The 27,963-nt window shown below is 46.2% G+C and overlaps 1 protein-coding gene across 1 annotated transcript in view; it reads right to left on the bottom strand.

Annotated features, from left to right (window-relative positions):
* The window catches only part of ITPKC (inositol-trisphosphate 3-kinase C), a 186,149-nt gene that overhangs the window by 77,033 nt on the left and 81,153 nt on the right, over nt 1–27,963 (bottom strand). The window contains exon 2 of the mRNA XM_033955852.1: nt 21,920–22,696. Within this exon, the coding sequence (XP_033811743.1) occupies nt 21,920–22,552 (633 nt within the window). The 5' untranslated portion in view covers nt 22,553–22,696. The remainder of the gene's footprint in view (nt 1–21,919; nt 22,697–27,963) is intronic.

The raw sequence follows: 27,963 nt of genomic DNA, 5'->3' as shown, positions 1-27,963 counted from the left end.
ACAGGTGGATGGTCATAACCCACTCATCTCTGGATTCATCTGCTGCTGATAAGGAAGCACAACTATTATCCTTTTATCAAAGCAGGTATAAAGCAGTGCAGTAGTTTTTTGGCCCAGACTAGTCTGCCAATGCCATCAAAATCAAGTCCCAAGGAGTGGGATAAGACTGCATAGGTGACAAATGCAAGTCATGCAGAAAGGCCTCTGATACCAGAGTCAGGTCTTTTGCTCCCACATCACTTGGGCTGAGGATGCTTGAGTCAGTATTGACAGCTTAGGTATATGGTATTCCATTCAGGACAGTCACTGAGAAGACCACACTAGGTATGCTAGGGGAGAGATGGGGGAGAATGAATCATGGTACCGTACCAGGCCCTAGTCCTGTACAAAGGCGCAGGAAGAAACTACTAGGTCAAAGTTAATATCCCTCCCCATTGCCTCTAGTACAGGCTCCTTCCATCTCCCCACTGTTCACCTCAACAACTAAAGTGAGAACATATTTGTCTTCAAACTTTCCCTAAAGGAACAGTGGAAGACAGCTGACCAGTGTGATGGCATTTAACTTCAAAACAAGACTAGTTTGCTTACTAAATTTTAAAAGAGAACACACACACTATAAACAGCTGTAAAGTTTTAAGACATTTACTGTGAACACTGCAAACACTAACTTTGCAGCGATTTTGGAAAGCATACGCTTGTCCTGCAATAAATTGTTTTAGGGTCGCAAAGCGATGGAAGCTGGGCCAAAGTGCAACAAGATCAGAGAGCTCTGCCAGCACAGAATGAGGTCAAAATATCTCTAAGGAGTAGAACTATGCTGCTGTCGCCATGCATCTAACATCCCTCCCCATCAGTTTCAGGAATGATTAAACACGACAAAAGTGGCCCTCTGCCAGACTTGACAATCTATGCATCAAAGGTCAAGAATTTCCTGGGATTGATGGAGATTGCCATCAGCAGTCTTGCTATTGTTTACAGAAATCAGCATCTTAAACTTCTTGACCTATAAAAGGTGGAAGTGAAGAGCTTTTCCATATTGGGAATACTTTAGAAGTCCAAAGTTGCTCAACCATGAGTCAATGGAACTTCACTGGGTGGGTAGAAGTGCTAAATGAAATGAGCAATGCGTCTGTAAAAGAGGTATGGCCACATCTACAATAACAGGGCCCTGTTTTCTCCCCCCCCCCCCCCCAAGACTGTTAAGTCAGAAAATTAGACTTAGTAGCCAGCATTTCTGCCTTCAAAGCTAATCACAAAATGTACTAAGATAGAACCATTTTTTTTCTGTTTATTACCTTTAGAAATGAACTAAAACTGATTCCTTACCACTTTATCCATTGAATCTCTCTTGGAACTTGTAGACAGATCTGAACTTAAAACAGATGTATTTTGGGAGGGTGGGGGGGGGGGGTGATGCAAATGACACAGAGGGAAAAGGAACCTATTCTTCTAGAACAGGCACACTGGTTCACTACTGTTCCTTCCGGTGACAGGATAAAAGCGCGCCGATCTGTCGGCGCTGCAATGTCGGCGCACTGAAGTCCCGCGCGCAAATGACTATGAACCGGTTCCTTCCTAGTCTTGTTGGTTCGAAGAAGAAAACACAGCATGGTGGGGGAGAGTCAATTAGTTGCCATTAGTGGGCAGTGTCCAATTAATACTTGCTGTCCTACAATAGTCACCCAAAAATGAAAAACTACCTTAGGCATGAAAGGCTACAAGCTGTCATTTTCTCTTCTCCCCAGCTGCAGTGTAAGCACAATAGAAATTTAGTTACACATGAATAATTTTATGCTGATTAAAGTCACATTTGGCAAGACGCATGAACTTCATGGTGAAAAATGATTCAAAGATCCATTCCGAATTCTTGTTGAAGGTTAGATTCTCTGAAGGTATAACCAAGAATGGAAAAGCCAGAGTAATTTATGATCTTCTGAGGATACTATGAATGAAAACTATAGGCGATGAAAGCATTTCTTTTCCTTTTTAAATGCACAGTTCATTGACTCATCTGCTGAGACAGTACAGTCACAATGGAGACCAAAATCTTAGTCAACATATTAACAAAAAGTCATATCAATAGTCTTCAAATACACTCAAAGCAATATAGACTAAAATATCTTCAGATGCAAAACTGAGGCTCTTGAAACCCTCCGTTTCAATAAAATCAAGGACTGAATTCAGTAATTTCAAAAAGCTTGTATTTTTGTAAGCTTGTTAAAGGTCATTCAAGCGCTTTGCCAGTCTTGCTTCAAAGCACAGGAAGGATAGATTTATTATAATCCCATGAAATATCTACACTCATGTGGGTAGATTACATCAACCCTGCTTCTAATTCATTATGTGTCACCTTAAAAACCTGGAGAACAGGTAGCAGAGTTTCTACCACTGGGATTGCGCTCTAACTAGAGTGCTTGCTAACAGCAGTAAAGCTTCAATCTAGGATGTGGGCTATACTATTTTTCCTTCAGAGGAAAGAATCGGAGTAAGAAACAATGAACTTGTGCCCTCTACCTTGTTTCAACCCAGTTTCTTTTGTTATGTAGACTCTCAAACTGTCTTGACAAATACAGTAAGCTCTAGGATGGGATGTTCTGATGTATCACCCTAACAAGTTTCCAAAGGCAAAAGGGAAAATAATTTTGTCAACACCTAACATGTTCTGAGGCACGAGACCCAAAAGGATCAGACTCGCATGCCAGGATTTCTTCTGGATCATGCCGGGGATGTAGCCATGTGTAGACTATGGGTCATCTAAATAGCTGTAAGGGCTGAAAGAGGTATTGGCCCACATGGCTCAGACCACCACATCTGTGAAGAGAACAAGAGAGGAACATCAGATGGCTGTGTATCTGCCTGAAGCCTCTTCCACCCTTTCTTTGATGGGAAAGATGTAATCTGCAGACCTCATGAGACTAAGCCTGACCAGTGGACCCAGCCAAGAGTACTGCCAGCCATGTTTACCTACAGGTACATCTTCCCCTATCATGGCGCTTATCATGATCACAGCCAAATAAATCTTGACATGTAGAGGTGAAGAATAAATGATGTACCGATTAAGAGCTCATCTAGGTCATGATCACAGATGCAGATATTGTGACTCCAATGTGGGATCCTGTGCCACAGTCTGAGCGGTTCTGTCCTATAATATATGATTATGATCAGCTGGGGGCTGCAACTCTCTACAAACTCACTGGTTTTGCTGGAGGAAGGGCAGAGTGTGCTTAATTTCCTTGAACCAGACTTCCAAGTGCTTGGCAGTAGTGAGACTACACGTCAGCATGGGGCACCTGATTTGCAGGGTAGTGTGCGACTTTGCCATGGGAGGCAGTAGGGAGGAGAGAGAAGACTGGTGGTAGTAAACACTGGGTACATGTTTCACAGTTTCCTTCAAGAGTTTTGTTTTTTTATGGGGAGTGTATTGAGTAGGGTTAGCAGATAGTGTAGCTGGTTTTAAGAAAGGTTTGGACAATTTCCTGAAGGAAAAGTCCATAGTCTGTTATTGAGAAAAACATGGGGGAAGCTGCTGCTTGCCTTGGATCAGTAGCATGGAATATTGCTACTCCTTGGGTTTTGGCCAGGTACTAGTGGCCTGGATTGGTCACCATGAGAATGGGCTACTGGGTTTGATGGACCATTGGTCTGACCCAGTAAGGCTATTCTTATGTTCTTTATCCTGGGGCCCAGGGCAGTTTCCCAGTTTTCCATCCCCCCACCCCCACCCCGACAGGTCAGGAAGCAGAGTGGACAAATAGTTGAGGCTTTGACTTGTTCTCATCCATTTTAACTTGGACCCTGCCAAAAAAACATGCGCAATTAGTCCTAGCTTTTAGCATGGATTTCATCTTGCATCAGGTCTCTTCCACCACACCGTTGAACACAAGACCTAGTGCCAGGAATAGCACTTCTAGATGCAACTATTTGCTGATATCTCCTCAAGACAAGACACCTTTCAAATGACTAGGTCTCAGATTCCAGCCCTACCTTTCTTCCACATTGTCTTCAGTACAAAGTATATCCTATTTTAAACCTTGATTAGAGCTTTGCAGTGGGTGTACTCTCTGTAAGGGGCTGAAATTATGGAGAAATGATCATGGAAAAATCAGGGAGTTGCCGTGACTCAGTTGCCTGAAAGGTTTTGCAAAATGCAACAAGTGACAGCTATAATTAAAGTACCCGTAGCATTAAGGCACTTTGGCAAAAAGAGTAAAGCAGGTCTACTCAATTTCAGTCCTTGAGGTTCACAGGCAGGTCATATTTCCAGGATATTCACCATGAATATGCATGAGAGAGATTTGCATATCAAGGAGGCAAATCTCTCATGTATATTCATGGTGGATATCCTGAAAATCTGGCCTGCCTATGGAACTCAAGGACCAAGGAACAGCAGATGATGCTCAGGGAAGAGTCCAATGCTATAAAAGAAGCTGCAAGTGCTGCTTTAGGGAGCCACTGCAAAAGAAAGATGAGTTTCAGAAGGTTTTCAGGCCTTCTAAAGCCAGAATTAAAACTATATGCTATACTTTCGTGAACATTTATTCTTTCTTCTACCCATCCTCCCCCCCCTCCTCCTCCCCCCCTCCCGAATCTCACTGCCTAATGTCTAAGTCAGTGTCACTGTGGGAATAGACTTTTCCTATTTTACCTCAAAATATTTGAGTTCCATGCATGACCAGCTCAAAGGTTTGTGGTGCCCTGAGCCAAAGTTTGCTTTGGGGCTGCCCTCACCCCTTCTAGCCAGCCCACCTGCATAACCCTGACTCGCCCCAGGGGTTCTGGAGACAATGGGTAAGATTGATTCCTAATTGCTCTTATACTGGTGGCTACCATATAAAAAATCCCTTATATGGAAGCTTGAACCCCTATAGTGGTAGTACAGCAAGACTTCTGCTAGAGGTCAGTAAAACTATCTCAAAGGTAGCTCTAAAAGGAAAAATTATGTTCTTACCTGTTAATTTTCTTTCCTTTAGACCAGGGGTGTCAAAGTCCCTCCTCGAAGGCCACAATCCAGTCGGGTTTTCAGGATTTCTCCAATGAATTTGCATGAGATCTATTTGCATGCATTGCTTTCATTGTATGCTAATAGATCTCATGCATAATTAAGGAAATCCTGAAAACTCGACTGGATTGCGGCCCTCAAGGAGGGTCTTTGACACCCCTGCTTTAGACGCAGCAGATGAATCCAGAGGCCAATGGGATAGCACACATCTACCAGCAGGTGGAGATAGAGAAACTGATTAACAGATGGTCCTATTGGCTGGCACTCCTCATGTATCTTCAGTATTGCTCCTTGCCCAAGCATCCGGCACCATCAATATGCTTAGCATGGAAAAAATTATTTCCTATAAATTTCAAAGTAATAATACAGAAAACAACTACCAATAATAACAAAACTTCTGAAAGTTGCAAAAGATAAACCTACAGCCAATATCCAGAAAGGGTGGAGCTCTGGATTCATCTGCTGCGTCTAAAGGAAAGAAAATTAACAGGTAAGAACATAATTTTTCCTTCCTTAGCAACAGCAGCAGATGAATCCAGAGACCAATGGGATTTGGCAAAGCAATCCTCAATCTTGGTGGGAAGCGAATGCCGCCTCCACAATGACCAAAGCACCAAGAGCAGTCTCCGCATGCACTGCCACATCCAACCGGTAATACTTATATAAAGTATTCTTAGAAGACCAAGTAGTCACATGACAAATCTCCTCCAAGGAAAACCCTCTGGACTTAGCCCGGGAAGTAGCCATTGCTCTAGTTGAATGGGCATAAAGCTCTTCCAGCAACCACTTTCCTGACATCAAGTAAGCGGAAGCCCTGGTCTTCTTGAGCCATCGAGCGATAGAAGGTTTGGCCACTGTCATACCTTGGTTGTGTCCCGCAAATAACAGAAAGAGGGCATCTGAATGTCGAAAATTGTTAGTAAGCATTTGATAGTGTAGAAGCCTGCTATGCACATCTAGGAAACTCAGTGGAGGCATGCCCCCCCCCCCCCCCCGTCTTCCTCCTGGATAGCAGTAAAGAAGAGAGGCTGGTTGATATGAAAGGTTAATACTACCTTAGGAAGAAACTATGCTACTGTCTGAACTGATACCCCAGAATCCATAATAGGGAAAAAAGGGCTCCCTGTAGGACAAGTCCTGCAAGGCAGAAAATCCTCCGGGGTGAAGAAGCTATAGCTACAAGAAATACCATTTCTTGACAAAGGTTAAAACGGGGCCTATTGTAAACTCTCAAGAACTACCTTAAGACTTCAGTCCGGAAAGTGCTTTTTAACACGTGGACAAAAAATGCTGTACTCCTTTCAGAAACCTAACTATACCAGGCTAAGGAGCAAGCGAAAAGTGAAACACCTGGGCCCTGTATCAAGCAATATTTGCAACTGGAAGCTGAAGGGAATTATACTGGAAGCCCTTGGGCACTATGAAGTCCTTGTGCAAAAAAGAACAAATACGAGATAGAGAAGTCTGGAAGGGCGAAAAACCATGAGAACTACTCCAAGAATCGAAAACCCTTCAGACACTAGCAAAAGCCACATATGACGATGTCTGTCTGGCCTGGAGAAGAGCAGAAAAGCACAGTTACTTACCGTAACAGGTGTTATCCAGGGACAGCAGGCAGATATTCTTTACGCATGGGTGACGTCACCGACGGAGCCCACGGTACGGACCTTTTTACTAGAAAGTTCTAGTTGGCCGCACCGCGCGTGCGCGAGTGCCTTCCCGCCCGACGGAGGAGAGCGTGGTCCCCAGTTAGTATAAGCCAGCTAAGAAGCCAACCCGGGGAGGAGGGTGGGACGTAAGAATATCTGCCTGCTGTCCCTGGATAACACCTGTTACGGTAAGTAACTGTGCTTTATCCCAGGACAAGCAGGCAGCATATTCTTTACGCATGGGTGACCTCCAAGCTAACAAAGAGGGAGGAGGGATGGTTGGCCATTAGGGAAATAAATTCTGAAGTACAGATTGGCCGAAGTGCCCATCCCGTCTGGAGAAAGCATCCAGACAGTAGTGAGTAGTGAATGTGTGAACTGAGGACCAGGTGGCCGCCTTGCAGATTTCCTCAATGGGTGTGGAACGGAGGAAAGCAACAGAAGCGGCCATAGCTCTTACCCTGTGGGCCGTGACAGCGCCGTCTAGTGACAGACCGGCCCGAGCGTAACAGAACGCGATGCAAGCTGCAAGCCAGTTGGATAGCGTCCGTTTAGAGACCGGTCGACCCAAACGATTTGGGTCGAAGGTCAGGAAGAGCTGAGGGGACAAGCGGTGAGCCCTTGTACGATCAAGATAGTAAGCCAGGGCACGCTTGCAGTCAAGACTGTGCAATGCCTGTTCTCCGGGATGTGAATGAGGTTTCGGAAAGAAAACAGGCAACACAATGGACTGGTTGAGGTGAAAAGCTGAGACCACCTTTGGAAGGAACTTTGGATGGGTGCGCAGAACCACCTTGTCATGGTGAAAAATAGTGAACGGTGGATCGGCAACCAGTGCATGAAGCTCACTAACCCTCTTGGCAGAGGTGATGGCAATGAGGAAAAGAACCTTCCATGTCAGAAATTTGAGCGAAGTTGTGGCAAGCGGCTCAAAGGGAGGTTTCATGAGAGCAGATAAAACCACATTCAGGTCCCAGACGACCGGGGGAGGCTTCAGAGGTGGTTTGATGTTGAAGAGGCCCCTCATGAATCGGGAAACCAGAGGGTGAGCCGTGAGAGGTTTTCCTAAGACAGGTTCATGAAAAGCCGTGATGGCACTGAGATGGACTCTGATAGAGGTAGACTTGAGGCCTGCGTTGGACAGGGAGAGCAAGTAGTCCAGAACAGTTTCCACCGCTAAAGAGGTGGGATTGTGATGATGACGGAGGCACCAAGAGGAGAACCTGGTCCACTTCTGATGGTAACATTGGAGGGTGGTCGGTTTCCTGGAGGCGTCCAAAATGAGACGGACAGGCTGAGACAGATTTCCTGAAGAGGTCAGCCCGAGAGAAACCAAGCTGTCAGGTGGAGCGAAGACAGATTGGGATGTAGTAGAGACCGATGTTGCTGTGTAAGTAGAGTAGGAAACACAGGCAGAGGAATGGGATCCCTGGAGCTGAGCTGAAGCAGGAGGGAGAACCAGTGTTGACGAGGCCACCGGGGAGCTATGAGGATCATGGTGGCTCCGTCCCTGCGGAGTTTGGATAAAGTCCGCAACATCAGAGGTAGAGGAGGAAAGGCATAGAGGAACCGATCCGTCCAGTCGAGAAGGAATGCATCCGGGGCCAGACGATGAGGAGAGAAGAGTCTGGAGCAGAACTGGGGCAGCTGATGGTTGTGAGGAGCTGCGAATAGGTCCACCTGCGGAGTGCCCCAGCGAGCAAAGATGGAGTGGAGCGTGGGAGGGTCCAAAGTCCACTCGTGAGGTTGAAGGATGCGGCTGAGATTGTCGGCCAGGGAGTTCTGTTCGCCCTGGATGTAGACAGCCTTGAGGAAGAGACTGCGGGCCGTGGCCCAGGTCCAAATGTGAAGAGCCTCCTGACAAAGGAGGCGAGATCCGGTGCCGCCCTGTTTGTTGATGTAGTACATGGCAACTTGGTTGTCCGTGCACAGGAGCAGAACCTGAGGGCAAAGAAGGTGCTGGAAAGCCTTGAGAGCATAGAACATGGCTCGTAGTTCCAGGAAATTGATGTGATGAAGACGCTCCTGCGGGGTCCAAAGACCTTGGGTGCGTAGGTCTCCCAGGTGAGCTCCCCATGCATAAGGGGAGGCATCCGTGGTGATGGTCATGGAATGCGGGGGCAGATGAAAAAGAAGGCCCCTGGAAAGATTTGAGGAGTTCAACCACCATTGTAGAGATTGCTGAAGAGACGATGTCACAGAGATGGGATGAGAAAGAAGATTCGAGGTCTGCGACCATTGGTTGGCCAGAGTCCATTGAGGTGTCCTGAGGTGGAGTCGTGCCAGGGGAAGCACATGCACCGTCGAGGCCATGTGGCCCAGGAGGACCATCATCTGTCTGGCAGAAATGGAGTGATGAAGGAGCACCTGACGACACAGGCGGAGCAGGTTCCGCTGACGGTCGGAGGGGAGAAACGCCCTCATTAGTGTGGTGTCGAGAACTGCTCCAATGAACTGAAGGCGCTGCGTGGGAAGCAGATGCGACTTGGGGTAGTTGATCTCGAACCCCAGGAGGTGGAGGAGAGAGATGGTCTGATGAGTGGCTTGTAGCACAAGCGGAGACGTAGGTGCTTTCACCAACCAATCGTCCAAGTAGGGAAACACCTGGAGGTTGTGAGACCTGAGGAAGGCCGCCGCCACAATGAGGCATTTGGTGAACACCCTGGGTGATGAAGCGAGGCCAAAAGGTAGCACTTTGTACTGATAATGGCGATGGTGCACCTGGAATCTTAGGTAGCGACGTGAAGCTGGATTGATTGGTATGTGAGTGTAGGCCTCTTTGAGGTCCAGGGAACATAGCCAGTCGTTCTGAGAGAGATGAGGGTAAAGCGTGGCAAGGGAGAGCATTCTGAACTTCTCCTTGACAAGACATTTGTTGAGGTCCCTGAGATCGAGAATGGGACGTAGGTCTCCTGTCTTTTTTGGAACCAGAAAGTAACGGGAGTAGAATCCCCGGCCCCTTTGTTCCAGAGGTACTTCTTCGATGGCATTGAGGAGAAGGAGGGATTGGACCTCCCTCAGGAGGAGGGGGGTTTGAGTTGAAAGAGAAGCAGACTCTACGGGAGGATTGTCTGGTGGAAGAGTCTGGAAGTTGAGAGAGTAGCCGTGGCGGATGATGTTGAGGACCCACTGGTCCGATGTGATGACCTCCCAACGGCTGAGAAAAATGTGGAGCCTGCCTCCGATTGGTTGAGGGAGAGGCAATGAGGGTGGAAGACTGGCTAAGCCCTGGAGAGAGGAGTCAAAAGGGCTGAGAAGGTTTGGCAGGAGGAAGAGGCTTGGCAGGTTGATTAGACTGTGCACGAGCCTGGGTGTGGTGTTGTTGGCGAGCCCGCCTAGGTTGCTGTGAAGGCGGGTTAAGCGGTCTAGCGGAGAACCTGCGCTGGTAAGAAGACTGTGGTTTGTAAGGCCGAGCAGGAGGGGCCTTCTTCTTTGGTTTAATGAGAGTATCCCATCTGGTCTCATGGGCGGAGAGTTTTTGTGTGGTGGTATCCAGAGACTCTCCGAACAATTCGTCTCCTGTACATGGGGCGTTGGCTAGTCGGTCCTGATGGTTGACATCCAGATCAGAGACCCTGAGCCAGGCCAGGCGGCGCATGGCCACAGCGATGGCAGATGCACGAGAGGTGAGCTCAAAGGAGTCATAGATGGAGCGTACCATAAATTTTCTAAGTTGAAGCAGGCTGGAGATGTGCTGCTGGAATAGTGGGACCTTGTGCTCCGGCATGTACTTTTGCATGGCGGAGAGTTGCATTACCAGATGTTTCAGGTAGAATGAAAAGTGGAAAGAGTAATTGTTTGCCCTGTTGGCAAGCATGGCATTCTGGTAGAGCCGCTTGCCAAACTTGTCCATAGTTTTGCCCTCCCTGCCAGGAGGGGTAGAGGCATATACACTGGAGCCTTGAGTCTTTTTTAAAGTGGACTCAACCAGGAGAGATTCATGGGGCAGCTGGGGTTTATCAAATCCCGGGATTGGAATAACCCTGTAAAGGCTATCCAGTTTACGGGGTGCCCCAGGGACAGTTAATGGATTTTCCCAATTTTTTATAAAAAGTTTCCCGTAGGATGTCATGCACGGGTAACTTCAGGAACTCCTTAGGGGGTTGATCGAAATCTAATGCCTCCAGGAAAGCTTGTGATTTCTTGGAATCAGATTCCAGAGGCAAAGATAAGGCCCCCGATAACTCCCTGAGGAATTTTGAAAAAGAAGATTGCTCAGGTTTAGATGTGGTATCGGGGGCCGAGGGCTCTTCGTCCGACGACGATGCATCCTCCTCGGTACCGAGGGGAGATTCCTCCCAGAGGTCCGGGTCTCTGACATCGGTGTGTGCGTGCCGAGAGACTGGAGTGGAAGGCTCGGTATGATGAGCTTTAGACCGAGACTTGCCTGAGCGTACCGAGACGGTACCGGGGGATGAAGACCTGTGTCTGTCTCGGTCCCGGGAAGAACGGTGCCGGTCAGGTTCGCGGGAAGACCGGTGTTCCGCTCGGTCCCGAGGAGGATCGGATGTCGTCAGAGCGACGGCCTCGGCATGGGCATGGATATGCGGTGCCGAGAGAATGGGCATGGATGGGTCCATAGGTACCGATGGCGTGGATACCGGTTGGACGGTGTGGGGCTCGGGCCGGTCTGGTACCGAAAGCAGTGGTGCCAGGATAGAGGGCAAGAGCTGTTTAAGTTGCGTTTGGAGTTGTTCCTGCAACTTATCCTGGAGGATGGCCGCAATGCGGTCATCCAGGGGTGGCACCGGAACCACTTTTTTCTGCTTTGGTTCCATGGGTGCCGCTCTACGCTCCGGCGATGAGGAGGCCGATGACGAGGCACTCACCGATATCGGAGCGGAGCGCTTTTTAGTTCGGCGTGGAGCCGAAAGAGCCGGTGTCGCCACCGAGGTGGGAGGGCGCTCAAGGGTGGAAGGCTTCTTAGCCGGCTTACCTGGCGCCGGTGGCGCCGATGTGATGTCAGGCGGTGTCGAGGTGGTCGGTGCCGACTTCGATGGTGCCGCAGTTGAAGAAGTCGAGTCCATAGTCGGGCCGGTGCCGAACAGCAGACTTTGCTGGATTTGGCGATTCTTCAAAGTGCGTTTTTTAAGAGTGGCACAGCGGGTGCACGAGTCCGCCCGATGCTCCGGTCCCAAACACTGTAAACACCAATTGTGTGGGTCAGTGAGGGAGATCGGGCGTGCACACCGCTGGCACTTCTTAAAACCGGGCTGCGGGGGCATGAATGGAAACACGGCCTCCGCAAAATCAAACCCCGAGGCCTGGATCGTGACAACAGGCCCCGCCGGGGCAAAGACAAAAAACGAAACAAAAAGAAAATATTTTTTTTTTTTTTTTGGAAATGAAATAAAAAAGCAACCCGAAGGTAAATAAACGAAAAAAGAACGCGAGCGGGAAGGCAAAAAGAGGTTTTCAATCGGAGTTGAAAAACGCACGTCTTCTTCGCTCCGCGGAAACGAAGAAACTGGGGACCACGCTCTCCTCCGTCGGGCGGGAAGGCACTCGCGCACGCGCGGTGCGGCCAACTAGAACTTTCTAGTAAAAAGGTCCGTACCGTGGGCTCCGTCGGTGACGTCACCCATGCGTAAAGAATATGCTGCCTGCTTGTCCTGGGATAATAATCTGTTCTGAATAACCCTTAAGCCTTAGCCGTGACCTTTCAAGAGCTAGACCGGAATACCCAAGTAGGATGAATTTCCATGTTGATTGACCCCTTGGTGAGGAAATCCGGAGATACCTGTATTACTGGGGCGTGAAAGTGAGCCATGAGGTCTAGATCTAGGATATCTCACCTCTACACAATGAGCTAGAACGCCTGAGCAGACAGTGCTCAATTTGTGAGATGTAGAAAATTTTTTTTTTTTTTTTTTGGGGGGGGGGGGTTTCTTCTGTTCCACAATGTGATCCGCCGAGAGAAGAGGAAGATGAGCTAGTCATTGGTGACTAGGAGCCAGTCCAGCTATGATTGTGGCATGCCTTTGAACACATCGATCTAACTGAGCCACCAATTCATGCTGAGCGACACTTGAGGATACCACTAAAGACTACAATTGAAGCCTTGAGATACTGGGAACTCTCGGAACAGAAGTGATTGCTGCAGCATTCTCAAAGCGAGCCCAAGGCCTCACTTTCAGAGTCGCCATCACGGATCCTAGAACCTGCATATAATCCCATACCCGCGGTCTGGGTGAGTGAAGAACAGACCTGAGACTGTAACTTGTCGCCCCAGTCTCTGGGAAGAAACACATTCCCCACCTTCATATCAAACACTCCGAGATGTTCCAAAGATTGGAATGGAAGAAGAGAGCTCTTTGGAAATTTGAAGATTGAAGCAGAGAAATCACTGTCAAACGGTCCTGTCTGGAAGATGCCCAAATATCTGGTCATCCAAGAAAGGATGTATCTGCATCTCCTCTTTGCGACGAAATGCTGTCACTACTACCATCACCTTCGAAAAAGTTGGTGGAGCCGTGGCTAGGCCAAATGGCATCTGCCGAAACTGATAGCACTGCCCTAGGACAAAAAGCGAAGATACCGCTGATGCGGTGGCCATATGGGAATATGTAAGCAATCTTCTGTGATATCTAGTGCTGAAAGGAACTACACTGGTTGGACCGCTGTAATGACCGATCTGACAGTTTTCCTACAGAAATGACTGACTTTGAATAACTGATTGAGCCGTATGAGACCAGCACTGGTCTAACCAATCCCCCCTTCTTGGGCACTATGAAGTAAAAGGAATAACTTTCCTTGCCCCTTTGTACTGGAGGAACTGGAACTATTGTCCCGAGTTCTAGTAATACTTGAAGGGGGTCTCGCACCAACATCACCTTTGGCTGTTCAATACATGGTAATCCCAAGAAAGAATCTGGAATGGAGAAGAGGATTCAAAATTGCAATCATCCTGAATAATGTCCCAAATCCATTGACTGTACATGATCGTGCCCTCCCCTCCTCGAAAAAGCCTAAATAGCTGGCAGAGGAAGACAAGACCCCTTCAGAGTGAAGCACGGGAAGACAGAGAATGGGGAGGATGAGAGTTGCAAGTAAAATTTAAATTCCTCTCATCCAAACTGACAAGAAACGCTGAAGGGACGCTGGGAAGCAGTGATCACAACATAATCCGCTTCGACCTGGATGCAGGGGAGAAACATCGGTCCAGAACGACGGCCACAGCACTAAACTTCCGAAAAGGGAATTACGAAGACTGAGAAGAGGATAAGCACTGTGAAAACGCTACAGCAAGCTCGGTCCCTATTTAAGGACACAGTCCCCGAGGCACAAAATCTATATATACCGCTTATCAAAAAAGGATCCAAGAGGAAAAAGAACAAAGAACTGACGTGGCTCACTGTAGAGGTGAAGGAAGCGATCAGAGACAAGAAAACTTCGTTTAAAGAATGGAAAAGGTCAAAAACAGACAAAAACTGGAATAAGCACAAACAACATCAATACAGGTGCCATAAGGCGGTAAAAGGGGCCAAAAGAGACTAAGAGAAAAAAATAAGCCAAGAAGGCTAAAAATTTCAAGCCTTTCTTTCAATATATTAAGGGGAAACGACCCACAAAGGAAGCGGTGGGACCGTTGGATGACCACGGAATAAAGGAAGTGCTAAAAGAGGACAAAGAAATCGCAGACAAACTGAACACATTTTTTGCGTCTGTATTTACCAAAGAGGATATACACAGCATATGCTGGAAATGAAGACGGGAAACTGACAGGGTTGACGGTCAGTCTAGAAGAGGTATGCAGGCAGATTGATAGGCTTAAGAGCAATAAATCCCAGGGACCGGATGGCATCCGAGGGTCATCAAGGAACCGGAAATGACTATAGCTAAACTGCTTCAACTGATAGCCAATCTGTTGATCAAATCAGGAAAGATTCCGGAAGACAGGAAAATGGCGAATGTTACGCCGATCTTCAAAAAAGGTTCGAGGGTAGATCCGGGAAACTACAGACTGGTGAATCTGACCTCGGAACAGGGAAAGATGGTAAAGGCGCTGATAAAGGACCACATCATTGATCACCTTGACGGACATGGTTTAATGAGGACCAGCCAGCATATTTTCAGCAAAGGCAGATCTTGCCTGACAAACTTGCTGCACTTCTTCGAGGGAGTAAACAGGCAGATAGACAAGGGCGACCCGGTCGACATTGTATATCTGGATTTTCAGAAGGCGTTCAACAAGGTACCACATGAACGACTACTTCGTAAAATTGCAAGCCATGGAATCAAGGGTGAAATACTCACGTGGATTAAAATCTGGCTGGAGCATAGGAAACAGAGAGTGGGGGTAAATGGACAATACTCGGACTGGAAGAGTGTCACCAGTGGGGTGCCGCAGAGCTTGGTGCTTGGACCTGTGCTTTTCAACATCTTTATAAACGATCTGGACATTGACATGACGAGTGAGGTGATTAAATTTGTGGACGATACGAAATTATTCAGAGTAGTGAAGACACAGGGGGATTGCGAAGATCTACAAAGTGATATAATTAAGCTCGAGAAATGGATATCAACAAGGCAAATGAGGTCCAACGTAGATAAGTGCAAAATGATGCATGTCGGTAACAAAAATCTCATGCACGAATACAGAATGTCTGGGGCGGTACTTGAAGAGACCTCCCAGGAAAGAGACTTGGGAGTTCTGATCGACAAGTTGATGAAGCCGACTGCACAATGCGCTGCGGCTGCAAAAAGGGCGAACAGAATACTAGGAATGATAAATAAGGGGATCACGAACAGATCGTAGATTATCATGCCGCTGTACCCTCACCTGGAGTACTGCATCCAGCACTGGTCACCGTACATAAAGAAGGACATGGTACTACTTGAAAGGGCCCAGAGAAGAGCGACTAAAATGGTTAAGGGGTTGGAGGAGTTGCCGTACAGTGAGAGATTGGAGAAACTAGGCCTTTTCTCCCTTGAAAAGAAGAGACTGAGAGGAGACATGATCAAAACATTCAAAATACTGAAGGGAATAGACTTAGTACACACATTTGCCCACCAAAATGTGTAATTAAGTCTGTCATGGCTCTCTTCCAGTTGCGTGTAACCATTTGAATAGCTGTTCCCGTCATGATCAATAGCAGGTTCACTTATACAGAAGTGCAGCCTTTGATGCAAATACCCAGTGTCAAAATCCAGAAAGTTGTGACACTAAGAGCTCCTTTTACGAAGGCGCGTTAGGGCCTTAACGCGCGGAATAGCACGCACTAAAATGCCCCGCGCGCCAGCCGCTACCGCCTCCTCTTGAGCAGGCGGTAGTTTTTCGGCTAGCGCGCGCTAATCCGGTGCGTGCGCTAAAAAGGCTAGCGCTCCTTTTACTAAGGCGCGCCAACGTTTTTAGTGCGTGCTAAAGATTGGCGCGCACAAACCACGCAAAATACTAACGCAAGCTCTTTGGAGGCATTAGTGTTTGGCGCGCGCTAAACTAGCGCACCTTCGTAAAAGGAGCCCTAAGGGAAGGAAAGAGTTAACATGGACCACTGTTAGTAATTTTACACTTAAACTCCTGCCCAGGTCCCCATTTTATGCAATGATTCTAACTAGTAATAAGTGGAGTTAATAAAAGAACATGCCTTAAGCTCACATTGATAATTAACATTGATAAGCTGGAAAAACAAAACACCGAGTTAAAGTTATCCTTCAACTTTAAACACACTAGTTGTTACAGAAAAGTCTGAGCTATAATTAAATTTGGCTCAGCCAGTAGGATAAATATTTTTCCCTCAGCCCTTTATTCTTCAGTATCAAAAACAGCTGCATAACAATAAGACCTTTGCATGACATTTTATACGTTTCAAATGTTTATCCTTCAAGCTAAATAATCTTAAGAACATAATAGCTTTACTGGGTCAGACCAATGGTCCATCTAGCCCAGTTTCCTGTCTTCACGGAGACCAATCCGAGTCAGAAGAACCTGGGAAAAACCCAAATTATAACAGCATTCTATGCCACCGATCCAGGGCAAGCTGTGGCTTCCCCCATGTCAGTCTCAACAGCAGACCGTGGACTTTTCCTCCAGGAACTTGTCCATACATATTTAAAAACCTGCTACATTAACTGCTCTTACCACATTCTCTGGCAACATGTTCCAGAGCTTAACTATTCTCCAAGTGAAAAATATATTTCCTCCTATTGGTTTTAAAAGTATTATTCTAACTTCGAATGTCCCCTAGTCTTTGTAAATACTGATGCAATTTAAAAAAACAACAATAACAAAAAAAACCACCACTCGTTCCACACCATTCAAGATTTTGTAGACTTCAATAAATATCTCCCCTCAGCCATCGCTTTTCCAAGCACTAACCTCTTTAGTCTTTCCTCATATGAGAGGCGTTCCATCCCCTTTATCATCATCTTAGTCGCTCTTCTTTGAACCTTTTCTAGTGCCACTATAACTTTTTTTTTTTTAGATAAAGAAATCAAAACTGAATGTAATACTGAAGGTGAGGTCGCACCATTGAACGATACAGAGACATAACTTTCTTAGTCTTGTTTATCATCCCTAGCATCTTGTTTGATTTCTTGGCCGCTGCCGCACATTGGGTGGAAGGTTTCAGTGCGTTGTCCACAATTACACCCTGATCTTTTTCTAAAGCGCTCTTTCCCTCCCTCCCCCCACCCCAAGGTGGACCCTTGCATCCAGTAACTATGATTAGGATTATTCTTCCCAACATGCATCACTCTTCCCAACATGCATCACTCTGTATTTGTCCACATTAAATTTTATCTGCCATTTGGATGCCTAGTCTTCCAATTTCCTAAAATCTTCCTGCAGTTTTTCACAGTCCGTTTGCATTTTAACAGCTTTGAACAGTTTAGTGTCACCTGCAAATTTAATCACCTCACTCATAGTTCCAATTTCCAAATCATTTATAAATAAGTTAAATAGCACCGGTCCAAGTACAGATCCCTGCAGCTCACCACTATTTACCCTCCTTCATTGAGAAAAATGGCCATTTAACCCTACACTTTGCTTTCTGTCCAATACCTAATTCTTAATCCACAATTGAATATTGCCTCCTATCCCATGACTCTAATTTTCTCAGGAACCTCTCATGAGGAACTGTCAAAAGCTTTCTGGAAATTTAGACACACTACACCAGGGATCTCAAAGTCCCTCCTTGAGGGCCGCAATCTAGTCAGGTTTTCAGGATTTCCCCCATGAATATGCATTGAAAGCAGTGCATGCACATAGATCTCATGCATATTCATTGGGGAAATCTTGACAACCCGACTGGATTGAGGCCCTCAAGGAGGGACTTTGAGATCCCTGCTCTACACCAACTGGCTCACCTTTATCCGCACCTTCAAAGTGTTACATGATCCACAAAATGTTTTGTCCAGTATACAGCCTTATACCATGAAATGTCTTGTTGAAAGTTGATTTTAGTGAATCATTTCACCCATGCAAACATAATGATCATGCTACCCGTAATGGCTGTATTAGCCAACACCTTCACCACTGTCAAAAAATGTGTCCACATCATAGAAAACAGAACCTCAATACAAATAAAACCAAACCAAATTCCTTTGGCTAGGACCCTCAACTGACCCACGTTACAATCCTGAATGTTAGGAGTAGAAATGGATAGCCTATGGGCCCTATAGGGTGGGCTGATTGCCTTCAGGTCCTCAGTCTTGAGGGTCAGCACAGAGTCCCATCTTGCTGCCACATCCACTCTGTAGAATCTGGCAAAAGTGTGCAGAGTGGAACAAGTACGCTGAAAGATTAGAGTGACTGGGGGTTTTTTCGCTGGAGAAGAAGACTTAGAGGGGATATGATAGAGACTTACAAGATCACGAAGGGCATAGAGAAAGTGGAGAGGGACAGATTCTTCAAACTTTCGACAACTACAAGAACGAGATGGCATTTGGAAAAGTTAAGAGGGGACAGATTCAGAACCAATGCTAGTAAGTTCTTCTTTACCCAGAGGGTGGTGGACACCTGGAATGCGCTTCTAGAGGATGTGATAGGACAGAGTACGGTATGGGGGTTCAAGAAGGGATTAGACAATTTCCTGAAGGAAAAGGGGATAGAAGGGTATAGATAGAGGGCTACTATACAGGTCCTGGACGTGATGGGCCGCCGCGTGAGCGGACTGCTGGGCACGATGGACCTCTGGCCTGACCCAGCAGAGGCACGGCTTATGTTCTTATACAGATCTCCTTAGGGGAGATGGCTTTAGCCTCAGCCCAGGAGATTGTATACCACAAAGAATGTAGGTTGACAAAATGGTCCAGCAGAGTCTGCACAAAAAGATGGTCAGAGAGGCGAAACTCATTGATGACCTCCAGAAAATGTAGAAAAGAAAAAAACCCTCTTCGGACAACCAATTTTCGCAAAATGCAGTCCTACGTCTTGGAACTCATAGGCTGAAGAGCCACATACAATCAATAATAAAACAATCTTTCCTTGTGATGAGAAAGATAAGATCCATCAGAAAATACTTTGAAACAGAGGCTTTCCAAATTTTAGAGCAATCCCTATTCCTATCTCAACCAGACTACTGTAATGTAACACTAGTTCTTTGCTCTAAAACAGTGTATCGCAAACTGTGTGCCGCCCGAGATTTCAGGTGTGCTCCAAGACACCAGCGCTGGCTAACTGCCTAAAGGAAATGCCTCTCGTCAGCACCTCTCCTCTCTGCGGGTCTTCCATTCTAGCACCTACACTGGTGGCCCAAGGCCCATTTAGAGGGCCTTCGCGCATGTCAACGTGATGTCACGTTGACGTCCATACACTTCTGGATGCCTTCAGCCGCGGCCACGTTTAGCGTGCTATGGTTTGACAAAGTTTGCAAGACACTGTTCTAAAACATTGCTATCACGTCTACAACTAGTTCAAAATGCAACAGTAAGACTCGTATATGGACTAAGGCAATCAAAACACCTACAGCCCTACTATATGAAACTACATTGGCTGCCCATAACAGCAAGGATCAAGTTTAAGATATCACTGACTAAGATCCTGACAGGGAATACCCTGCCCCAGCCTTCACCCCCTACCTAACAAAATTTGGCCATCCTACTCCAGGGTGCCTCCAACTACCAGAAATCTTTTGCACTTAAAATTCCCAGCATGCAACAATATAAAGTTTCAGGCAAATTACCTTATCTATCCAATATCAATTAGCAAAATGCTGGAACCAATTATCACTTAGACTATGATTTTGTGACGACTATCTCAGGTTCAGAAAACTTTTAAAAGCATATCTGTACCGAGAGGGAGCCAAACCGAAGTAACTGACATGGTACTTGTAAAAAACAATTTCCAAACTGTCCAATGTAACTCCTAGGACATAATGATGAGCCAAAGATGACCTACTTAAACTTGTAACTATGTATTTGTAACTAAGACCTAACTGTATTAATATATGTACTGATCTACCTGTACTAGTTAATTTAATCATGTATTTTTCATGAGAATAACTAATGGACAGACTGGATGGACTGTTCAGGTCTTTATCTGCCGTCACTTACTAGGAACTCTATTGAATGTCATTGCCAAACTGTCCATTGTAACTTCCCGAGTAACTGACTCAACCTCTTGTAATGTAATCAGACCTTTAACTGAATAGGTAAAGGCGGAATAAAAAACCTGATTAAGATAAATACTTTTCTTAAAAGTGTTGTTTGGCAGAGTGATAAAGCACTAAGGGCTAGATTCACTAAGCAAACCAAACAGTGTACCGATTGGTTTGCGACCAGATTTCCCTCCAACCCAATTCACTAACCTCTCCTGCGATCTGTTTCCAATCCGTGTATGCAAATGAGGGGAAACGCATGCAACGTAGACAGGGACGCGATTCACCAAAGAAATTTTTGAAACCGACTGGGGCTGGCTGATCGACCCAAAAAGCGACTGCTGGGGACCAGTCAAAAACATCTTTCCGACTCTCCAGCTCCCTTGAAGCCCTGCTCTCTGCTGCCCCAAATCTCTTCCCCGATCTCTCCTGCCTGCTCTGCCCCGAATCGCCACCCTGCTCATCCCCGGATTTCTCCTGCCTGCCACCCTGAATCTCTCCTGCCCTTCCCCGCCCTGCAAACCCGTGGTTTTAACCCGCGGGTTTAAAGTGGGATAAAACCACAGGCTCGCTGAGCTACAAAAAAGTTTTTAAAAGTTACAATGAAGAAAAAAAAAAAAATTGCAGCTCAGAGGGGTCTTGACGCACACGCAGACCATCTACAGATGGTCTGCGCATGCGCGGGATTGCACACTAGCGATCCGTGTCGGCCAGATGAGGGCATTCCTCCGATTGCTCTCATTTGAATTTTTCCCATTTGTGAATTCGTCGGGCCTGCTGGGTTCGGCCACAGAAGAAAGGTTAGTGAATCTAGCCCTTAAACTGAAAAAAGTGGGAGATGTTCAAAAGCTTGCAGTGAAAGTAAGACTGGTTTTAGCCAGTCTTACTTGCAAGGCAGCTCCAGCCTTGGATGCTCAAAAAGGTTCTCGGAGATTTCTACTCATCACAGTAGCAGCCATGAGAACCCTATGCAAATGCATTAGAGCAGGGATCCCCAATGAATATGCATTGAAAGCAGTGCATGCACATAGATCTCATGCATATTCACTGGGGAAATCCTGACTGGATTGTGGGCCCTCAAGGAGGGACTTTAAGATCCCTGCATTAGAGGGAGCTCATTAGTATTAAAATGAACACTCCTTGCAATGCACAAAAGGGAACACCCACCAGTCAAATTTTTTCAGCAGGTCTGTTGTGTTAGACACAGGACACATACTGGCACAACAGCTGCATCCATATCATGTGTGAGAAACAAATAAATTGCTCGTGAGCTGCAGCGGTCTTGAACTGTACTGGGTCTGTGCAGAAGAGCTGTTCCTACCGCTTAGCTCTTGAGCACAAGCACCAGGCCCAGTTCTGCCCCCCATCATAGGGCTACTCAGCCCAAATGATATGATTTGCATGCTATTTGTGCTGAGCGTGCCCCTGTGTTTTGTTTTTTTTTACCGGGTTGCTTGAGCTTTGTGCATCCTGCTCTAGAAGACCCAGCCACAGTGCTCTACATACACACAGCCAGGGCATCCGAGGTGAGATATGAGCTTTGCTCCATACCTCGAGCCTTTCCATTCCTCATCGTTACCTTTGTATCTACAAAAAGTCTCATTAGTCTGAACATCACATTTGATCCCACCAGTTTATGGATTTTCAGAATATTTTGCCAAACTTCCCTCCTAAAACCCAACTTTTCCACCCAAATAAAGATCTTCCAAGTCAAGATCACGGGTCCTACTCACCCCGCAGTTGTCCTCCGGGCTCCTCAGCATCGGGGGCAGCTGCTGCCCCCCGTTCAGCTCCACGTCGCTGCCCGTGAAGTCGTCCTCCGACTCGTCGAAGGAAGACGCCGAGGACAGCCCGGCCGAGGAGGAGCTGGAGAGCTTACGGAGGAAGAACGTGGGCAGGGGAGAGCCGCCGCAGCCGCTGTCCGAACACGGAGACTCCTCGCCCCCTTCCTCCAGCCCGGCGGCCAGAAGATCGGGCCCCGCCGCCGCCTCCGCCTCCTCCTCCTCTTCCCGGCTCGGGCTGGGCTCCCGAGTGACGATCAGGCGCGGGATGGGGCCAGCGAAGCTCAGGGGCGGCCCGCCTCCGGCCTCCAGCTCCGGCTCCTCCGAGTCATGGCCCCGTCCCGGGCCGGCGCCGCTCCTCCTCCGCTCTCCCGCCGTCTCCTCCTGCAGACGCAGCCGGAGCACGGGGGCGGCGGCCACGGCGGCGCTGTCCCGCACTGCTCGTCGCAGCAGCAGCACGGGCGGCTCCGGGGCTCCGCGGATCCTCATTCGCCGGCACTGCTTCGGCCGCGCCGCCGCACACTTCCGCTGCGAAGCCGCCTCTGCCCTGCCCGAGCCCGGCGAGTAGGACGTGCTCTGGCCCATCCCTGGGGGCCCCGCCTCCTCCGCCGTGACGTCGACGGCGGCCCTTTAAACCCGCTCCTCGTGGCGCTCGCGAGCTCGCGTGGGTCGCTTCGCATTCCTCGCTCCGCCTGGAGCGGCTGCGGTGTCTGGCAGCGTTTCAGTAACCTGAGAGCGAGAGAGAGAGAGAAAAACAAAAAAAGTACGTATTCAATTTCTCCCAGGTCAGGATTCATGTAAAAAAAACAGGCATACTTTGAATATGAAAATCAATAGTGTCCCCCATCAAGAATAAGTTCAGGCTCGAATAGTAACTGGAGCAGTCAGGAAACGGGTTTGTTTATCAAATTAAACAGTCGCTAATATTTTCTTCTTAAAAACTTTATATTTGTGATTGTTTTATGGATTACTTGTGCAATTAATAGTGCGTTTTATGCAGTATTTTATGTTCAATTAATTGTATGGCACTGTCAAAGTTTGAAAATCAATAAAGATTTTTTTTAAAAAAACAACTTTCTATTTTAATTTATTTAGGAATAACTGCCCTACGGTGTCCGACTCGAGCTATGTTTTTAACCCAGGATTAGGTCTCCCCCCCCAGCAGTGCTGACGCAGCAAATGGTTTAGAGGAGCTGCATAAAAGAAACGCAACGCCGAACGGAGCATGTGGAGAATCGGACATCTACCGTCACACCCTTCCGAGCAGTCACGGGTTAAAGAGTGCAAGGAGGCCATGACGACAATCGGGAAAGCCATAGTCGAGCGTTGTTACTTAACTAGATCAATCTACTGAAGAAAAAAAACCCACACACAAGGGCCAATCTATACATCTGAAAGTTAGTAATAGTGGGGATGACTAAGACTAAATCTAAGTAAATGGAAAAAGTACTTTCCTAATCAGAAATTCAAACAGCCCTCCCACTTATAGACTACATGTAAACAGCTGAAACGTGGTTTGCAGGAAGGAAGCCACCAGGGCTATGGCTAAACTAAGACAGAAATTTAATAGTAAGAAATAGGACTAGATACCAAATATTCTCATAAAGTAGTAATTGATTAAATGCAAAAGCCTCAGTCCCACCACTCCATGTCATTTTGAACCGCGGGAAGAAATTACGTGGTGACTTTTATCATTGGCTCTTGTGCATTAACCAGTAGTCCAATATTAGTGTCTAGTTTTTTTTTTTTTTTGCATTTAAATTAACGTTTTCAATTTTTCTTCAATTATTTTATCATATAGAATGTGGCAGAGGCATCTTTTATTTTAAAATGGGAGCAAGGTTTTTTTTGGGCGGGGTTTTCTTTTTTTTTGCTTTTGACCCAGTTTCTTTCTATGCCTTTGAGCTGCTGGCTCAGCTTGTATTGGGCAACACTACCACAAACTTACATCCACAAATACCTTCTGATATTATAGTCACAGCTGATTGCTATGGCGCAGGGCTTTTTCAGGAACTCTGCCATTGTTGAACCCTAAATCCGGTCACTTTTCTATTGTTCAGTTACAATAGCTCCCAAAAAGCTGTAAGCACTTTTTCCACACACTTGGGGCTAGATATACTGGCATTCACTACTGTCTTAATAGCATTACTACTACTGTTTCACATTAATAAATAGTTCACAGACCATTAACACTACCATCTTTTAGCAAATCTAGCCTTTCTGCTGGGAATCAAAGCCTAGGTCCTCCACATGCTATTGATCACTCTCTCCTCAAAAATGGATTTCCTGTCCTATTAACCCTCTTTCTTCCTCCCCTCTTAGTCAATCAATTTGTACCTTTGCTTAATCTTTGTAAACCGCATAGAACTTCACGGTATTGCGGTATATAAGCTGTTATTATTATTATTAACAGTACTCTAAAAGAATACAAGAGGGTGCTGAAAAGTTCTCAACCCAACCAAAAAGGAAATGTGAAACTTACAAGTTATTCCACACATTCACGCCCAAGTTCAACATACTTTGCACTTCATGTCTAAAGTTTCTGTTAGGTCACTGAAATGCTGCTCTGCTGCTACAATCGCCTCCAAATCACTCGATAATTGTCACCCTTTCAAACTCATTTTAGGTTTGGAAACAGAAAAGTCAGATGGAGCAAGATCTGGTGAGTAGGGTGGATGGTCTATGCACTGACACTCCAACTGCATCAAAACATCCATCATTTTTCCAGCCATTGAGCAGGTGTATTGTTTTGCAAAAAAGAGAACTCCCTTCCACAGCTTCCCTCTCCTTTTTTTTTTTTTTCCTTTCATTGACCAGGATAACCTGCCCGCTCGGGCCCAATCCAGGCAGGTCTGACGAATTCTGAAAGGAAAAATATGCAGATGGGGGTGATCGGAGGAACGCCCCCATCTGCCTGCACGGATCGCTGTTGTGCGATCCATGCAGACCATCTGTAGATGGTCTGCGCATGCCCGTTCGAGCCAGGGGCCTTTTTTTTTTTTTTTTAACTTAACTTTCTTTTTCTGGGGCAGAGGGAAAGGGAATGTGAAACGGGACATTTGGAGCCTGTGGTTTTAACCAACTTAAGCCCCCGGGTTAAAACTATGGGGAATCTAGCCCTAAGATCTTCGCTATGCTGGAGCAGGACGAGGAGCTTGAGAGAGACCGAGAGATGGGTGTAGGACTTGCCGGGACACTATTGTTCCGTCATCTTAAGGGAAGGGTTTTGTGCACACACAGGGAAGAGTGAGAGAATTGGGGCTACAAGACAGGCAGATCAGGGCTGACAGGGCAGAGAGCAGGGCTGCAGAAGGCAGGGCAGTCGCAAAAGGCTTCAGCAACTGGTCCTCAGCAGTCGCTTTTTTTTTTTTTTTGATCAGCCAGCCCAGGCGGTGTTGCAGGGTTTTGTTTAGTGAATTGCGTCCCTGCCTACTTTGCATACCGTTGCCCTCATTTGTATGCGTGCATCGGAGGATGGTCAGAAGACAGGTAAGTGAATTGGGCTGGGGGTCGCAAACCGATCAGTACACGATCGGTTTGCTTTGTGAATCTAGCCCAATGTCTCCTTTAAATCAGCACAAGTTACAGTAGTATTCTGCATTTGTTTGGCCCCTTGGAAGATGGTTAGTCATTACAACACCTTCCTGATCCCAAAATACTGTGGCCATGACCTTTCCTACTGACTTAGATTTTGAAGTTCCTTGGCCTGTTTTGTCTCAGGCTCATAGCAGTGTAACCTTGTTTCATCCATAGTAACCCAAAGGAGATGGAAACTCAGAAGAGACTTTTTGTTTCAACTTATGAACACAAGTGTTTCGTCCGAATCACTCAGCAACTATTTCTCTGGCATTTGAAGTTTTGCACATCTCCTTTGGGTTCCTTGAAACAGACCCTCAAAACATGGCCCATGTCGAGACCTGCTAACACACTTTAAAGCTAAGTGGAGTGGTTTTTCCCTCTTATTGCCATTGAGAACAAATCTAGTATTCAAAGAGCACGTTACCTTATTATTTTGCACTAAAGTCATACACAGTGATGGGATGGTGGGTTCGGCTATAGGAGCCGATTACACAAATCTGAGTGTATGTGAAAATTGTATTACCTTATTTCAACACCTATATTTAAGACTCATATTTGGCTTTCATATATTGAGAAGTCTTGGTTCTAGTTACACTTCAAAATCAGATCATGGACATGGTCAACAATGTCAGGAGTTGAAACCATTTGAGGTCTCCCAGACCTTGCTGCAACTTCACTCTCAAAATCTCCACCCTGAAAGTTTGCACACTGTTTCTTCACGGTGGAGTATGAGGAGCATTTGCATCATACATTCATGGATTTTCCTTGGAGTTTTCTTCTGCAGGAATAGGAACGTCATGACAGCTCAGAGTTCTACACTTAAAAATCCCACACTTTCATTGACATGGTTCAAGCAATAATCTGTTAAAATATAGTATGATTCTGCAAACTGGCACTTTGCAAAATAAAACGCTTTTCAGCTACAGTGGCAACAAAGATCAGAATTTAGGAAGCTGGTTGGGCTAGGAACTAACTTTTCAGAACCCCCTCATATTAGTGGCAGGAGTCAAGACTAAGGAATAAGCCTAACAAAAGTTCATAGGTGAAGAGGCTAAAGGTTCTAAAGCTTGCAATACAAGAGTTCATTGGGAAGCAACAGTAAGGGCTCAAATTGCACACTTGGGGTACTGTGGGAAAGATGTTAAGAAGAAAATTTCATTTCAGTTTGTTTCTTTCCAATGCTAGAGGGATGTGGAGACTAAAAGTGGTCCAGCATAGCCAGACAGGTATTTCAGAAGACCCACCGTGAATATACATCAGTGAAAACAAATTAAACTGTCTCATGTATTTTCATTGTGGGTCTCCTGAAAACCTGTCTGGCTGGGTGTGTCCCAAGGACTAGGTTGAAAACCATTGGTTCAGCTTGGGAAGCTAAGGTTCTGACTCACTTCTGCCACAGCTATTCTTTGTGAACTTGGGAAAACTGTCTCAGGTACCCACTTTGACATGTAGACAGTAAACATTTGGGGGTAGGGATATACTTAAGGTTACCATATGGCTCCAGAAAAAAGGGGATGGATTGAGACATCCGGGTTTTACTTCCATTGAAAGCAACCAAGGTGTCTCAATCTGTTCTCCTTACTTCCATTGCTTTCAATGGAAGTAAAACCCGGATGTCTCAATCCGTCCCTTTTTTCTGGAGCCATATGGTAACACTAGATATACTGTACCTGAATACATACAGAGTATAGTGCTGTGTATATCCTGTAGTGCTATAAAAACAACAAAAATATGAACAGATTTAACAAGCTTCTGGAGGGGGAAATCCAAAGTAAGATTCTGTCTTAAACAGGAGGAAAGATTAGAAGGAGGAGTTCCTTATTATCACAAGCCAATGTTGCTGACCTGCACCTGACTGTTATGACTTCTTTCAAATGATGACTCATCTTAATTACTAAATTACTGGTAATCATTTTACAGGGAGCGTCATTTATATGTGTGATGCACATTTTCAGTCAGACCACTGAAACTAGTTTCTCCTAAAGGCACTTAAATACTGTACTGTGATTTCCTGAAACTCAGCATACACAAGGGGAAGATCCATTCTCTGCTATAGCTCAGGGACAGGTGAAAAAAAGCAGCCAGTCTGATATCCCTTATCTTTCAGAAAAGGCAGTAAGAAACATATTACCCTGATCACATGAAGCCTGGATGGATCAGGCCATTTGCCACAATACTAAACCTAGAGGTTAAAATGGTTCAAATCCAATTGAGGTCAGCTTCTATCAGATTCCTATAAATACATGAATTCTGCTTAGGACAAGAAGTAACAAACTCATCATAGCTGTAGCTTTTTATCTACAAAAGCTTAGTTTCACATCTCAGGAGTTTTTGCAAGATGAACTTAGGATCTGACAGGAAGTTTGATTGCACCAATCAAATTAGGTCTGCTCCTCAAATCTACAATCCGTACTTTT

The sequence above is a fragment of the Geotrypetes seraphini genome, chromosome 8 (genome assembly GCF_902459505.1).
Source record: "Geotrypetes seraphini chromosome 8, aGeoSer1.1, whole genome shotgun sequence".
NCBI classification, from domain to species: Eukaryota; Metazoa; Chordata; class Amphibia; order Gymnophiona; family Dermophiidae; genus Geotrypetes; species Geotrypetes seraphini.
The sequence above is the reverse complement of the archived record's forward strand: the minus strand, read 5'-3'. Positions and strand labels throughout refer to the sequence as shown.